The sequence below is a fragment of the Synchiropus splendidus genome, chromosome 13 (assembly GCF_027744825.2).
Source record: "Synchiropus splendidus isolate RoL2022-P1 chromosome 13, RoL_Sspl_1.0, whole genome shotgun sequence".
In the NCBI taxonomy this organism is placed as follows: domain Eukaryota; kingdom Metazoa; phylum Chordata; class Actinopteri; order Syngnathiformes; family Callionymidae; genus Synchiropus; species Synchiropus splendidus.
In genome coordinates, this window is record NC_071346.1 from 11,583,764 (window position 1) to 11,600,710 (window position 16,947).

Below are 16,947 nucleotides of genomic sequence, written 5' to 3' on the forward strand. Positions count from 1 at the left end.
AATGTCTTTTTATTTAATCTGCTGCCATTGAGGACATGTAATCTTGGAGTAAATCAGACTCATGTGTTCCACGAATACAAAGTTCCTGAGGGTGAAAACAAATATTTAGCAGCGCTCATCAGGAATGGTGTGTATATTTGATGTACGTCTTAATAAAGTCTTTTTTTTTTACCAGTTGCATGATGGAATTATTCTGTTGCATCTTAACAACAGGTGACTTTGCTGTTGTTTTCTGTGTAGTGGCGGTAAACGGAGTGCACGCCGCTTGTTCCCGGAAGGCTCTGGCGAAGGATCAAATGACTTGATTTTAATAAAAAACAGAAGTTAAGTTAAAGCCTTTGAAGTGAGGATCCACAAACAGAATGGAACTTTTAGTGCCGTAAGGACGCAACGTAATTGATAATGCTTTGCCCCGGACTCGTCGTGAGCTTGACCCCAATCTCAGCTGAACATAAGTGGAGAGGAAAACAAGCCTCGGGAGTGAGTTCAGAATTCCCCTCGACTGACTGATGGCTACCGTCTCAGTTTATAGACGTCTGCAGACAATCAGCTCCTGGAGAAAGGTCAGAGACTCACGTATATGAAAAGCAAAACTGCATCTGGCTGGAATAGCTGTCGACGCAGATTAGCGTTCTCCAAAATACACAGTGAAAACACAGTGCAGATGAGAAAGAAAAAGTAATGAACTTGACTTGGACTTACTGAAATATCAGCTTCAAATGGACGACTCACCTTCTTGTGCTTTGTGTTGGTACTTACATTGCAGTTTTTATATCTATATATATATATATATATATATATATATATATATATATATATATATATATATATATATATATACGCTTACTATTAAAGCTTATTTCTTATTAGTTATATATATGTCACAGTTTCTCGTCAAATAACACTGATCTGAACGTGCAAGTCATTATATAAACGTTGGGCAAATTAGAAAACTTTAGGGAAAAAAAACATAGCGGCTGCATCTGGAAACAGTTCCCACTTGTTTTGCGCTTTTGTTTTCTGTTTCTGTCTTCTGTTCCCCGGAGGCGTCTCGCAGTTGCTGCACTTGGTCGAAAGCCAAAGTCGGTGTAGAGCCGTTTATTGTTTCTGGTCAGAGACCACCGGCACAATTATCATGAAAAATATCGAGGAGAATATGTTTTTCTCCAAACTTGCTTTAGCGGAACTCAAACAGATGTAAACCTTTTTAGCGGATTAAGCGTGAATTCCGCGCAATCATTGGAAATTGATTTTGTTTAGAGGCATGGAACCGCAAAATAAACTCAAATCAGACGGAATTATTCCGGTATTTTCCGTAGCTAACTAATATAACTCGAAACGTAGACGCAAATGGGTGAAATTGTACCACCTACTGGACAAATGGGGAATCACAATATATGGGTTTGATAAAAAATATATAATATTGAATATTTAAAAAAGGGAATACACTCCGGGAAAAAGCTTCTGACTGACTTGACACTATATGACAGGAAAAAAAAATCTGAAATATTAAATAATACAAAGAAAAATGCCAGTCATGATTGATTAAACTTTATTTTCTTTGCCTTTACATTTGAACAATTACACGTAATGTTAAATACTTCGCACTACTTTTCCATAGTGTCTATGTATATATATATATTAGTGCTGTCATTTTAACGCGTTAATTCGATTAATTAATTACGCCACAATTTAACGCGTTAAAAAATGTGACACAATTAATCATTTTGCCTCATTTAGAGGCGTGTTATACTTCTATAATTTATTTTTTAATTGCTATATTGAGCTTAAGTGCCTATTTGAGACAGCCTTATTTTATTTCAGAATTGTATTTATTTCATTGTATCGCTGTATTTGTGTAGCATTTTTGAAAACAGCTTTATTTTATTTATTTAACCGTATTGCTGTATTTGTTTTACATTTTTGAGCAATGCATCTGCACCTAACTGGTTTGCGGATGTGCTTGACCTTTACTTTTGGATTTCACTTATGAAGCACAGTTCACCAATAAAAAAAATTGGATTTAAAATCTTCTCTTCTTACTGTATTCAATTGATCAGTCATGCACTACAATGTTTTAATATCCTAGAACTCAAATTCTTTATCAGGAGACCTTTAGCAGATATCACATAAAAATGCGATTAATTCGATTTTTTTTTATCGACTGACAGCACTAATATATATATATATATATTATAATTAGTTGAATTAAATACACTGTATATTCAGGTTGTCGTTACACCTCAATAAATCCATCTGCACCGTCACATTTCTGGCATAAAACCACTTGAAGAGTGAGAAAAGGCAGTTTGTGATTAAAACACTACAAAGAGATAAAACTCCCAATTATGTTGAAGGGACGCGACTACAAAACGCACCACAGACTGAAACATTACCGGTTTAAATAGGCGAAGAGTTCAACCTTCAACTGGGCACTTGAGTGTTGCAGCAGAAGCTAATTTGCATAGGGAACATTCGAAGCAGCGTTGAGAACAAGTTGATCAAATATTTGGGGAAAACAACACGGTGAGTCATGTTAAAATAAACATGTATGATGCTGATCTGGTTCTCTGCATGTTGACTGAATAATAAAAGGTTGTTTTTGGTCTGTGCTGAGTAAACGTTGAGCATTAAGATGAGATGAACGCTACGTATAGTTGCAGATGGATGGAGAGGTGAAGTACGGTGAGTGTTGAGAGCTTCAGTGCAGAATTTCAATGAGGAGACGTTTGAAGTCTCCACCGCACTCTGAGTCCAGAGCATCTTTCAGTGTCACGTCGTACTTCTCCAGGTACATGTCCTTCACTGTCTCCAGGTCAATCTGTGAGGGAGAGATGCCTTTCTTTCAGTCTACCTTCAGTTTGAAATGAATTACAAACATGGCTCATCTTTAAAAAACAAATGCCATGATGCAACAGGTGAAGGTCTGAAGCTCCGAGCCCATGTGGGATTTTAAACACTTGCCTCGGAGCGGCCGACGATGACGCGGATGAGCGTGTCCTCATCCGTGCCCACTCCCTTCATCGCGGCGTTGAGGCGTCGTGCGAAATACAGCTGTGGGTTTTTGGCACACCTCACTATGGATCATAACAACAATCAGCTACTGTTTCTGACAAACAAGTGATTTCAAAATGCAGGAACCCACCCAGAGTGATGTAACAGTCCTTCAGCGTTCCTCCAGCCTCGGCGTCGATGGTGTCTAAAATGTCTGTCCCTGAGAGCTGCAGCAGGTATACGCAGACTGGAGTTTTACGACCACGAAATACCTGCAAGTGCTCATCACAGGAGTGGGTTACTTACTGACTCGTACGCTTTGAAAGTGGCCTGAAGCTGCAGGTAGTTCCTGTGAGCCAGGATGGAGCTGAAGGTGGATTCATCCGTGCCAAACTGCCCTTCTCCTGCCTGGAATGACCACACAGGAGGTCAGTGGGTTCATGACCTCTTGACCGGACCTTTGCAAAGTGAGGCTGGAGGACCACCGGCAGACTTTTGGAGTTTATTCTGCCCTCATAAGAGTCAGTGTGGACCTGTAAAACTCAATATGCAGAAATGCTCCAGGCCTAAACATCCTCACATATTTACAAGTATTACTATTATTGATGCACACGTGTGTGTGGTGTTTTCTCTCAAAGACATTATGTTCCCAATATTGGTCAATGTACAGTGGTAGCTTGGTTTTGGAACGTCCTGGAATTCAAAGAAATCGGAGTTCGAAAAAAAATTTCGAGATTTTTTTGCTTCAGATTTCGAACGAAAATCCAGAACTCGAACGCCCCCGAAAAAGCCGGAAAAAACAGAACGTGCACGGACCGATCAGCTGACCCACGACGCGCTTTCTTATTGTGTATAACGCAGCCTCTGTATATAGACGTGTCCCGTTAGCTAGCTACATTTACTGTTTTTTCTTCATATTGAGGTGTAAAACCTTTCCTGTCTCTCCACACCTCTGAGGCTGGAGCGCACACTCCAGGGTTTGATGTCCTGTTGTGGGCTGGAGCTGGGACAGGGATGAGGCGAGTCTGGGACAGAGCGTGACTTGGTTTATGACTTTGTCACAGCCAAACTGCACAGAAGCGCACATTCAGAGCTGGACACGCACCGGGCACCTCTTCACTTCTGGAGAGACGTCACTCACTCGGCAACCCCTCCCACATGCAGCGGCCACACACATAGAGGAACAGCGCACCTGCAGCAGACACTCTACATTCACTCCTACAAAAGACTATTTTAAGGCTTGGAACACATTATTGCTTTTTCCATTTACCGTATTGGGAAAAATCGATTCAGATTTCGAACAAATCGCTTCTCGAACAGCTGTCTGGAACAGACTGTGGTCAAGAGCCGAGGTACCACTGTATATAGAACGAGACGTGGACTGCCATAACAAATAAATAATCCCAGATTGAAGGTTTTTTTTTTAGCTCTGACCTCAAACAAGGCCGTGGCATCTTGAACCGCCAGCTCTTCGTCCACCTCATAGCCTTCATCTCTGCTCGCCTGAAGAGGAAGTGAGTTGTTAGTTATTAGTTGACACACCAGTAAACCATAACATTGTGTCCAGCAAACTGAAAACACCCCACATGTGGATCTGCTTTAGCAATAACAAGGCTTTTTTTTCACTACAGCATCATGATTCAGATTCAGACAGCATCACATCAGATACAAAATAAAAAAAAAATGTTTTCAGTTTTCTGTTACAAACGCAGCCACTTTTATTTTGCAGTAAACACTTCATATTCCTGCATTGAAAACATCATGCCACTCCAGTTTTAAATCTCAGTTGAAACAGGACAAATGAAAATAAATGGAGAAAAGTCTTCAGATTTGCAGATTCCACGTAACTGCGTCAGTATTTAAACAAAGATTACAATAATCATGACGGCGGTTTTGCAATAATATTTGCTAGTGATATTGGAAAATCACATACATATGCGTGAACACTTAAAATTCAATTTAGACCGCGCATCTCAACGTACGATAGTAATCATAAATATCGCCCTCTACAGGCAGGGAGTGCTAAAACCTCCTGTCCTGCTGTGACTCAAAACGCCACAGCGAAACTTTAAACTTCAATATCGTCTCAGTCAGAAATGTGTTTTGGTGTAAGTGAGTCGTGCTGATTTCCAAAGGCAGGAAGAGCCAGAGGAAGCAGAAGTGGGTGGGAGGCTGCTGGATGTTTCGTCCAACAATGATGTGATTGGGAAGAAATATTTCTGGAGGCGATGAACTCACAAGTGAGTCATGTGAGGAGAAACACCACAGCGGTTGTTGGAGTCGCTCACATCAACAATGAGGAGTGGAGGAGTTGTACCTGCAGCAGTGAAGTCAGCAGGTTCCTCACTTCTCCACTGGTGTCGTCCTCGATGTCGGCCTCCAGGTCTCTCTCGTGCACTGGAGCACAACACTGCAGTCAGTCACACCTAAAACAATCCTCGTCCTTCAATGACATTTGAGAAAACATACCTTGGACATAGGCTTCCTTGTAGCTGATGATGTCCTGCGGAACAATAGGAGAGGAAACTCATTCAGAGCTCACATCCTGTTCCACTATTTATTAAAATATAGAGTTGAATAAATACAAAATCACTTTTAATAGCACTTAATTTCAGATTTTTATGTGTTGTTTTTTACCTGTGTATTGTTTTGTGTGACCTTTGTAGTGTTAAAGCTACTATATTATATTGTCAAAACAATGTCCTTTTTCATAATCCAATTAATCTTATTTATCAGTAATAATAATAACGCAATTTAACATAAAATTGACAGGAAAATTATAGTCATCATCATTGGTTATATGTAATATGTAATGTTTACAAATATAGATTTTATATTATTTATAAAAATGTGTGAGGAAATGTTAAATATTATTATTAATAAATCAAACAGCACATAATGGAATAAGAGCTCAAATGGAAAAATATAATTGTAATAAAATAATAAAAAATCCTTGCCTTGAGTGTTTGCTCTGCTCTGAGTAACATATGGATGATCGAGTACCTCTACTTGAAAGTCAATAACCAAGGTGGTGAGTACAACTCGCCTCATTGCTCGCCGTGCAGAGGATCTCCACCAGCACGGCCTCGTCCGTCCCCGCCCCCTTCATGGCTTTCCTCAGCTCCTTGGCAAAGTAGATGTGAGGAGGGTCCAACATGGCCATGATGGCGTTCTCAAAACTCCCTGACAGCTCCTTCTTCAGAACCTCTTCCAGCTCCTTGGTCAGAAAGAGTGAGAACGTGACCGAACATCCAGGTGCGAGTTGATGATGCGTCACTCACGTCGTCATATTTCTCAAAGTAGGCCTGCTTGATCTCCACGCGCTGAGACGCAGAGCGATTGGCCAAAATCTGGATGATGACATCCTCGTCTGTGCCTGCAAAGGTTGGCATGGAAGTTGAAATAATAATAATAATCATAATCATAATACATTGGTACCTCGGTTTTCGAACGTCATGGACTTTGAACAAATCCGAGTTCGAACAAAAATTTCAAGATTTTTTTGCTTCGGATTTCGAATGAAAATCCAGAACTTGAACACCCCCGAAAAAAGCCGTAAAAAACATAATGTGCACTGACCGATCAGCTGACCCACGACACGCTTTGTTATTGTGTATAACGCAGCCGTCTCTCTTTAGACGTGTCCCGTTAGCTCCATTTACTGACTGTTTTTTCTTCATATTGAGGTGTAAAACCTTTCCTGTCTCCACACTGGACTGTGGTAGAGTGTCACAGGGGAGGTGCTCGCTCTCCACACCTCCGAGGCTCCACTCCAGGGTTTGATGTCCTGTTGTGGGCTGGAGCTGGGACAGGGATGAGGCGAGTCTGGGACAGAGCGTTACTTGGTTTATGACTTTGTCACAGCCAAACTGCACAGAAGCGCACATTCAGAGCTGGACACGCACCGGGCACCTCTTCACTTCTGGAGAGACGTCACTCACTCGGCAACCCCTCCCACATGCAGCGGCCACACACATAGAGGAACAGCGCACCTGCAGCAGACACTCTACATTCACTCCTACAAAAGACTATTTTAAGGCTTGGAACGCATTATTTCTTTTTCCATTCATTGTAATGGGAAAAATCGAATCTAATAATAATAAGAAGAATAATAATATGCCATATACATGAGGAAAGTGTATTCATGAAGCTGCATTTTAAAGGCGCCATTTATAAAAACATTTGATCCAAAATCAATAGGTGGCGCCAGCTTGTCTGGTTCTCCAAATACAAGATAATCCAATATAACCTTCAGTCCACTGCAGACTTGGTGTTGCCCAAGGGACGACATTTGGCCCCCTGATAAATGAGACTCTCTGACTATGTATCACTGCAAATGAACAATTGAAATTCACATTCAATCTTCTTTTGTTGGTGTTGAGTTTGTGCAGATTCAGAAGGCAACATAACATTATGTCATTTTCACTGGCTCCCCAAGACAATTTTTGTCTTGTTGTCCAACTTCTGCTTTTCTGTTTATTTATTTACTCCGCCTTATTTACTCACCAAGAACAGTTTAACCGACAAACGGTTTGTACTCACCAAAACCTTTGCACGCCTGACGTATGGCCTTGATGTCGGCCGTCACGTCGAAATCCTCAAACGGTACAATGGTCGGCTGGAGGGAGAAAATGTTATCACTTACTGGATGAGGTGTCAGTCTGTGGGCAGCCAGTGTTTTCCATACTCTTCCATATGAGCACAGCTGAGAGTCAGTTGAGTCAGATAGTAGTAGCAGTGTTTAGTCAGCGAAACTCAGAACTGACTCATGACCTTTAGGGGTCCACATCAGACCTCCTAGAAGTCAGTTACAGATTCAACTGAATACGACTATAGCAGTATGATTCGATTAAAACAATAACAATGACAACAAAAACCCCACACATAGTAATAATTAAAAAAAAAAAGAAAATCATTTCTATTTAGTAAATTTTGTTTCATTTTTTGTTTCACAACAAAGGAGTATTTTTTAGTAGTAATTAACAAGTATGTTTCCAAAATCTTTACTTCAGTCCTGGGAAATAACATTGTCGCATATTTTGTAGTTATTTCCAAATGCATTTGTGCATTGTATTTTTTTTAAATATATATAAAGGTGTTTTTTAACCACAGTTTTTATTTTCATATCTTACACTACCTACTACTGTAAATAGTGATTCTCATACTCATTATTGTATATATTTTGCATAAACATTTATACATGTATTTCATTTTTTGCTTTTTTTCATTTTAGTTTTCTCTACAATGTTATTATAAATGTATTTACCGAAATAGTATTTATATATTTCATCATAGTTTTTATGAATATTTTTGAAATATCTATTCCTTAGGTTTATTGTTTCAATGTTTTTTTAATGCAACATTCTCCCTTTTTCTTCTATTTTTAGTGATTGAGTTTTCCTGCATTTTAATTAATCATAAATTCTTTTATAATATAAGTTGGACGTTTTAGGCATCTAAACAGATTATGGACTGAGTATTTACTTCTAATATTACCGCTATTTTCCAGTAATATTTAATTTTCCCAAACTCCCTTGTTTTGTAATATTTTAGAATAATTTAAGCGCAAGTTTAATTTGTATTTTGCACTCCATCAAGTGCTTCGTGCAGCTGCCATCTTGCAGTGGAGTCAGTTGAAGCTGCTGAGTCATGAGGAAGCAGCCTCCTCTTCCTCACACAGTGTGGTCCCCTGGATCTCTGTGGATTTCCACATCCCTGCTCACACCCATGTCTGCGGCCGGACCCCACCCGCTTCCTGCATTTGTTCCACAACTTCTATTGACCCATTTTAACCTCAGGCACTTCCAAACACTGCCAACAAAACGCATCACAACTGAGCGAGTTTCTTACCTGAACGTTGCCCATGATACAGACAGGTCTTTCCAGTCAGACAGAGGAAGCGGCAGCGGAGTGTTTGTGAGCTGATGTGTCAGAGAGATCAGCTGGTCCTGCAGTGAGTGCCTGCTGCAGTGATGACGTCACTAACACGCTGACTCTCTGAGCAGGGTGGAGCTGGAGGCGTGTAGAGGAGGGAGCTGCGTGGCCACACCCAGTGGCCTTAAAGTCATAACACAGTGAAGGTGCTTCATTGGGTGTGAAAGGAATAGGAGAGAAAATTATAAAGTTCTCACACAAATCAACCGAAACATTATGACCAGCTTGCTGACACAGTCCACTGGTGACAAACTCATGGCCCCCATCCAAGGTTCAGTGTTAGTGTGGCCTTTTCTGGGATCTGCCTTGTGTCTGCTTCCAGTGAGGACACCCAACTCTGACGCACAGGGCCTGAAACATCGTTTAATAAAGTCTATTATTAATGATCAGGCACTCATGATGCGACAGTTGAAGACTCTAAAATAGCTGATGCAACACATTCTTAGAAGAAACAAGGCTAACCACTCATAACATTGATCCATGTGGTTCACCAGGAAGCTACTGATTTATCAACTGACCTGTCTCTACTGAGTGTATTTGCTGTTTTTTTTATATATATTATTTTAATTTTTTTAAACAAATGTTGCCACAGTTACTCATGTTGACATTTGATATGTAGGAATTGATTTGTAATCCCAAAACTTTCTTTACCTCTAATAGATGTCATAGGAAATTTAAACTCACTTGACGATTTTACCTTTTATGTGACATTTATTATTAACATTTTCCGATCATAAGAATCGCTTTATTGCAATACAAAGCTTTTCCCACCAGGTGCCAGTGTTTCATCGTCAGTGAAACAGTTTCATTCAAACAACGATCTGAGTTCAGTTTCATAAAAATGTTTAATTTAGAACTAAGGACAGATTTTTTTTTCTTCTTTTTATCTCTCTGTACATGCAACACACTGAATGCTACAAATCTTTGGAGCAACACTGCATCACAAGAATACACTGAAGTGTGCACAATACAAGTTTCCTTTTGAGTCACTGCAGGAATCGTTTCAGTGAAAAGTGAGATTCTTTTGTTTGCATCTGAATTCCAGACATCTTTGAAAAGAGTATTTCTCACATAAAATTCAACGCTAAGCCTGTGGGTGAATTTCATCGGACCATGCTGACTGGATTTCCACGGTCATGCACACACAGACATCAAGAGGCTTGGACGCCAAATGTGGCAGTGTAAGGTGTCTTGGAAGGGATCGTCTTTCCATGTTTCCTTCTTCATGAGAATCATCAGCAAACGTTTTCAATCCAAGTGACAGGACAACATCTGGCAATGTAGTTACCATAGCAACCGAATGTGTGCAAAAATACATAGGAAAAGTGCAGAGAGGCAAACCACTCAGTCAGAATTACAGAAATCATCCCCCATGGAGTTGTTTTCATCCTCGAATCAATCATAAAGGCCTGTTCTCCTGGAGGGCTGCGGGCTAACTGAAGCTGAACTGAAGCGCTCGAGGTACGAGCATGTGACCGCTGAATGTCGGCGTTATAAACAGACAAAACAGAACCAAAACAGAGAAGCAAACCTCCAAATCACAGCGGAATTTACTGTATATTACCTCCAACTTTGTGCTCTTTTTGCAGATGAATGACACTCAAAATACCTCTCTTCGGAGGACATTATGAAAAGAGTTGCAGTACAGCTGGATTGAAAAAGCGTAATTACATTGTAACTAGCCGAAGGATCCACAACACCTGCTGCAGCTACAATAATAACCAATAGCGTAACCTCCTTTAGCAGATGTCTTGGTGCGAGAACGAAAACAGAAGCAGGTTTACAAAACAAATTGTTGGACTCATTATACCTCATTACTCTTTATACTTGGTATCTACCCCAAAGTTGTATATTCTCAAAAGTCAATATTAATGGACTTTGGATTGTTACAAGCTAGGAGATTGGTTGCTTTATTTTGGAAAGAAAAAACAGATCTACCCTAAATGAATCTATGGATGAAAGAAATGACGTAAAAATTGATGTATGTTGTTAGAGGGAAACCAGAGGAATTTGAAGAAATATGGGAACCTTTACTAAAGTTTACTGAGCAATGGGATTCACAGACGTTACCTTGATAAAAATAAATAAAAATAATTCAAACGTAGAGTAGTCTAATCTGGATGATATGTTTTTTTTTTTATGTATTTTATTTTTTATTGCATTATATTAGTACTTAATATTACTTAAATTTCTGTCTGTTGTCATTGTATTTTGCTAAATGTTTAAAAAAAACAATAAAAATATTAATGGAAAAAAAATGAATTTTTGTTATTAGCATTAAGAGTGTGACAAAGCCCAAGCTCCTAGTTCCCTAGCTCTCAGTGTTTAAGAGTGAAGAGTTGATGAGGTTTCATGATGAGGTTTCATGAAACAGTGTCCTGATTTTCAGAGGTCACCAGATGGCGCTGTCTGCTGTAAAATGTTTGGAATTGAATTCAGTGAAACCTCACATCATTTCTAACCCAAGAGCGCCATCTAGCAGCTGAAAATTAGGAGACTGTTTCATGAACCCTGCAATACTATGTCATGAAACCTCATCCACCCATCACTAGGGTTTAGCCTCTCCGTGCATCACTACTGATGTTGGTGAACATTGTAAAATTGTTCTGTACTTGAGGTCGAACAAGCTGCTGGTAAAAATGGTTGCAAGGCCAAAGAACCCTGATGCGTGAGATGCAAGAAGTTCAAAAATGTGCTGATGGACAGTGGAGTTTGACACCAGGAAACTTTGCCAGTGAATATTAAAATTAAAGACAGATCATCACACAGGTCATCATGCTTGGTCCTCCTGGTCCTGAAAGTCCCATGGACAAACATCAGCCATCTTGGCGCCACTGACCACAGCGGGCCTGTAACTGCTCGGCCTCCTCCTCTCTGTTGGTTTAGTCTGACACATGAGGGAGGCCTCGGCCTCTCGGGAGATGATCTCAGACCTCCTGTTCTCGATCAGCTCTGGGTCTCTTGTGGAGCTCCTCCGCCGCTCTGAGCCTGGCTCCCGGCACTCCGACGATTGGCTCACGCGCCTCCTTTCAGAGGACGGCTTGCTGGAGGAGCTCCGCCTCTCTTTGCTCTTCTCCCGCCCTTTCTCCCTTTCTGCTTTGTGGTTGGATGAGCAGGAGCCTTTCCGCTTCTTCTTGTGGGTGGTGGGACTGTTGCAGCTCTTCTCCTGCTTTGGTGACGGAGGACAGTTATAATCCCAGGGGCAGATCTCCACCATCAGGGATGGGGGCTGCAGAAGACTCCCAGTAGACTTGGAGTAGTCAGAATGGAGGGTTTTCGGCTTCCCATCGGTGGGAGTGACGCTCTTTTTGCGTCGGATTCTGTCAGGTGAGATGGAATCTGAGTCCCCTCCCAGCATGGGCTGCTCTTCAAACTCCCAGGGGCAAACATCCGGCTTCAGCGGCAGAGGTGACCTCGGAGGACGAGCTTTCCTGGAGTCTCGGCCCTCCTCTCTTTCTCCTTTATCTTTAGAGCGCCGCCTGTTGGACGGCGACTGTCCGACCTTCTGCCGCTGCTGAGATCGACTGCACTTTGAGCCGGAGCTGCTTCCTCTCCGGCCCGCTGTAGCTTCTACCGGAGCGATGGAAACGTGCTTCTGGGTTTTTGTTTCGGAAGGCGTTTGAGGTTCTTCGATCTCCCAGGTTGAGACCTCCGACACGTCATACAGGCTGCGACCCGTTTCGGAGCAGATGGACGGTTGGCTGCCGCTCACCTTTGAGGATCAAAACAGAAATTGATTATCATTTTGAGTCTCAATGACTGCTCACAAGTTTTGGTCCGAATGAAGTCCACATCATGTTTCACACAGAAAAACCATTAGTCAGGGAGGTGACCTGCTGTGCAGTGGAGGGGGGAGGGAGTCTAAGTGTGGTTGTAGCATTGTGTCAGCTGATGGAAGATTAGAGATTTTGAGTTAAGTTAAGATTCTTTTTTTCAGGAGAATGTAGGTCAAGGCAGCAGCCTGACTGATACTGCATGACCTTTGAAACGTGCACTTCCGCTGACATGAAACGAGGGGTAACACTGCCATCTGTCGGTGGTATCATGTTACTGCTCAGATTTTAAATAGTGCTGATACAAACACAAATATTCTGCAGCGGAACTGCACTGAAAAACAGAACTCACAAGCCGAAACGTTTTCTGAACTTTTGACTGGTGTGTCTGTTGTTTATTTATCTGTGTGGATGCAAGACAAACGGAACAGACCTGCTGCTTCATGATGCCCATCTTCAGATGCGTCTTTGAGTACTCCACCGACTGGCTGATGATCATTTTTGGATAATGTTCTGGACTCTCGTCCACCTCTGAAAGCATCCTCCCCTCCTGCACCTTCGGCCCCTTCTTGCTCGCATCCTCCACAGTCTTGTTGGAGAGCCCCGGCATCTTCTCCTTGGCGCTGGCGATCACGCTCAGAGACTTCTGCATGATGGAGGTTCGTAGGTGAACCGGCTTCTTCTCGTGAGTCAGGTTGTGAACGCTGGCGGACTTCCAGAACAGCGGGACAGACTCTGTGGACTCCGCTGGTTCCAGACGCGGCGGGGTCGCGGCCGGCTCGAGGTGCTTTTTGGTGTGTTTGCGGCCGATCAGTGAACCCAGCAGGGTGACCTCACTGCTGCCCCCCGCAGGGGTCATTTTCTCCCCACCAGCCGAGCCAGTTTGGCTTTTAGTTTCTTCCTCCTGGTCGCAAACATGGTCGTAGCTCAGGGACTTGGTCAAGTTCATGACTTTGTTTCTCAGGGAGTCATCCAGAGGTTTGGCTGCAGACAGATTCACAGAGGGTTAGGGACCAAAACTTGGCGTAGCCTGACAAAAACGTCTCACCATGATGACTCGGCTCAAAAGGGTTCCGTCTGAGAGTGCTGCGGTTGCTCCCGTGCTCGCTGCCGTCCTCGCGGCTGCACTGGCGATGCAAGTGCATGGTCTCCGGGATCTCTGTGATCCTCTTCATCAGGGTGCGTCCCAGACCTTTTTTGGAGTTGCGTTTCTTCTGCAAGTGCGGGTTATTGGCCAGCATCTTCTTGCGTTTGTAGACTTCCAGCTGAGCGTACAACTTTTTCAGTTCATCCTAACGATAAAAGAAAAAAAAATAATGTTACCAGTAAAAAGATCAGCAGACCAGGAAACTGCTTGAGCTCTTCAAAGTGTCAAGGTGAGGTAGGCCTCATCTAGTCTGGAAAATTTCCACTAAAAAAAGTCAAAACATCTCCTCATTCCTGTTATTCTGAGACCAAGTTCAAGTATTTCTACCAAGAATGTAGCATTTATTAACTTATTCACACTCCATTTACACTTAAGGGAGTGCATAAATGAACTTACATTAAAATTAAATTAACTTCAAGGAAAATAATTTTGCTACATCATCATAATCTGAGTCTAAAGATACAGTACATAACATTGCTGTTCATATGCTGGTGCGCTTATACAACACAGGGGATGGAGATGCAACACATTTGGAGCGACAAGGTTGCAGCTTCCGCACATTTCCAACAACACATTTCAGACGATATATGCTGCCTCAAACTCTTGCAGAAAAATCGGAACTCCAGCGTCTACAACTGGCCTGGGACCGGTACTGGTCAGTGGATCAATTGGTTACCGGGCCACACAAGAAATAATGAATTATTTCCGTTTTGTGTATGATCTGAAATATCTTTTATTTAGAAAAAAAAACTTTTATTTTGAAAAATGACCAGATTCTCTGGGTTAAGCCTTGGTCACTTGAGAGCCAAAATTTAACCCACAAATTCACAAAATGAATAGGAAACAGTGGTTTCTTTGCGAAGGGGAAAAGGTTCAGTGAAGAGACAGCAGAGCCTATGACTTCCAAGAAGAGGTACGTTTTTTACGAACAATAGCAGGAGTCGTACTTGAAATATGGATTTATTACAGGTGGGACCGTGTTGTTGCAGTGAAACAAGCTGAGGACTCCCATCCATTTAACAATATAGTGAGTTAAAAGTTTCATGCACTTTATATTCGGTATTGTGGTGTATGTATGTGCAATTTTGAAGGCATGTTTAAACGTTACCATAGCGACCAGAGTCAGAGAGCGTGAGGGCACTGGTCGAGAGGAGGAGAGTATGTGAGTCTTAGCGGGCACACAAACATGCAGAGGCCTCACATGACGGGTCAAAGTGGCAACTTCATAACAACACGTTGTGGTTGTTTTACAGCTCAGCTCATTCTTTATGTCTACTATAGTTACCCGTATGTCCTCGGGGTCCAGGCTGTGCTCGCTCCAGGCCGAGGTGATGCTGCTATTGAGGTAAGAACCCGACCGTCCCATGTCCAGCTCCTCCTCATAGGCCTCGGTGGCGATATCATCTCTGGCCTGCGTCCCTTTCGACAGAAACTGGTGAGGCAGACAAACAGCAACATTGTTGAAAACAACAGAAGACAACCGGAAATGCAGTTTGTCTGACCAGTCTGAGGGAATATACTCGACAAGAGGTCATCTGAGGTGGATAAAAGAGGCGCTTTACGTCACTCTTCCTTTTTTAATCACATAAAAAGGCTTAACTGGAGCGTTTCCTCCTTTGTTACGTCTCAACACTGGTGGAGGCGCTCATCTTTTCAGGTTTGTCGTGCGGCGAATGTGTTGATAAAAGAAGATTAAGTCAGACCAGAGCCAAAACCTCACTAGTCCCCGATTGGCTTAAGCGTTCCGACTCCTCTTCCACTTAAACCTGAGTTATAAACAGCGAAGTCTGAGACTGTGTTCTTAACTTCAGACAGGCTTTGATCTCTGCGCCCCTGCGATTGTTCGCCTCACACTTTTTGTTACATTTATTCAGGAGTCTCATCAAAAGAGATCCTTCAGTCACGCTTCAAACTCTTTCTCCAGCAGTTTCTAGCGCCGCTGTGCCTTTATCTCAACGCAAACCAAGCGTTTGATCAGCAGGAAGGACCCTGAGGAAATACTTCTGCGATGACCCAGAGCAAGCCGCAGTCGGCTGTCGGGAATTTAAAACAAAGTTTCAGCAATATCGTGCGTGTTCCACCTGCGGTTAAAAAGTGTGGTAGAGAGGTGGAAGTGAAAGCAAAAAGAACGAAGGAATATATTAAATGAGGGAGGCATGAAAAACTTGACAATGAAAAGACTGAAATAAACGCATAAGGAAAGCAAAGAAAGATGCAGAAAAGTAAAGAGAGACAGTGGGAAAGCACTAAAGTGGAGGGAGGCGACAATGAAGTAAGGAAAAAAGACGTAAAGGAAAGGGGAAAGAAAGAAAAAAGCCAGAAATAAGTGAAAGTGAAAGTAAAAACAAAGAAGGACTTGAAGCAAAGACAGAAAAAAACAAAGAATGGATGAACGCAAAACAGAAAAACAGAAAGATGAATGAACATCTGAAGTATCTGATGTAGAGTGGTGAGTGGAGAAGAGGAGTAAAATGAGACAATGAAGGAATGTAAATAAATAGAAGGACGAGATGTGGAAAGAAAGCAAAACGTAGAAAAGAAAGGAAGAAAGGTCAAAGTGAAAGAGAATAAGATGTAAAGCAAAAAAAAACAATGTAAAATCTAGGAAGAGAAACAGAGAGGCCAAGTAAAGTCTTATTAAGTAAAAATAAATAGGTGGCAAAGAAACAACGAAAACAGGAGAAAGTTTAAAAAAAATTGAGCCAAGATAATGAAATAAAAAAGAATTGGGGAATGAAAATTGAAAAAGAATGGATAAGAAGAAGAAAAACAATAGGAAGAAAGAAGGACATATAGCAAAGTAGATAAAGACAGAAAATAAACAGAAGAAGAAGAGAAGGACAGAGAAGATACACGTGAAGGTAAAGCATGACAATTGAAAAAAAGAAGAAAAGAACGGATAGACTTAAAGAAATGTGTCATGAAATCCATGAACGGAAAGTAAGGAGGAGCCAAAAGGAAACTATAAGAGGTAATGAAAGAAGAGTATCGAAGGAAAGAATCAGTAGGAAACCAAAGGACAGTAAATACGGTAAAAACAAGCAATGAAAAGGCATGGACAATGGAACTAGATGAAGCTGAACCTACAGAGCTGCAATC

General features: G+C 41.7%; 2 protein-coding genes across 2 annotated transcripts in view; both read right to left on the reverse strand.

Annotated features, from left to right (window-relative positions):
- Positions 1-1,552: 1,552 nt before the first annotated feature.
- On the reverse strand, positions 1,553-8,995 carry anxa13l (annexin A13, like). Its single transcript, XM_053883101.1, has 11 exons — positions 8,845-8,995; positions 7,537-7,612; positions 6,276-6,370; positions 6,041-6,211; positions 5,464-5,497; positions 5,312-5,391; positions 4,429-4,497; positions 3,301-3,402; positions 3,146-3,221; positions 2,965-3,077; positions 1,553-2,821 (listed from the first exon to the last, which is right to left on the reverse strand). The coding sequence occupies exons 1-11, from the start codon at positions 8,857-8,859 to the stop codon at positions 2,702-2,704; spliced, it is 951 nt and encodes a 316-aa protein (XP_053739076.1). The 5' UTR covers positions 8,860-8,995; the 3' UTR covers positions 1,553-2,701.
- A 671-nt stretch (positions 8,996-9,666) lies between these two features.
- The window catches only part of LOC128769409 (probable G-protein coupled receptor 158), a 38,429-nt gene continuing 31,148 nt past the window's right edge, over positions 9,667-16,947 (reverse strand). Inside the window, exons 10-13 of the mRNA XM_053883100.1 lie at positions 15,134-15,280; positions 13,750-13,993; positions 13,135-13,685; positions 9,667-12,640 (exon numbers count right to left, since the gene is read on the reverse strand). Coding sequence (XP_053739075.1) covers positions 11,702-12,640; positions 13,135-13,685; positions 13,750-13,993; positions 15,134-15,280 — 1,881 coding nt within the window. The 3' untranslated portion in view covers positions 9,667-11,701. The remainder of the gene's footprint in view (positions 12,641-13,134; positions 13,686-13,749; positions 13,994-15,133; positions 15,281-16,947) is intronic.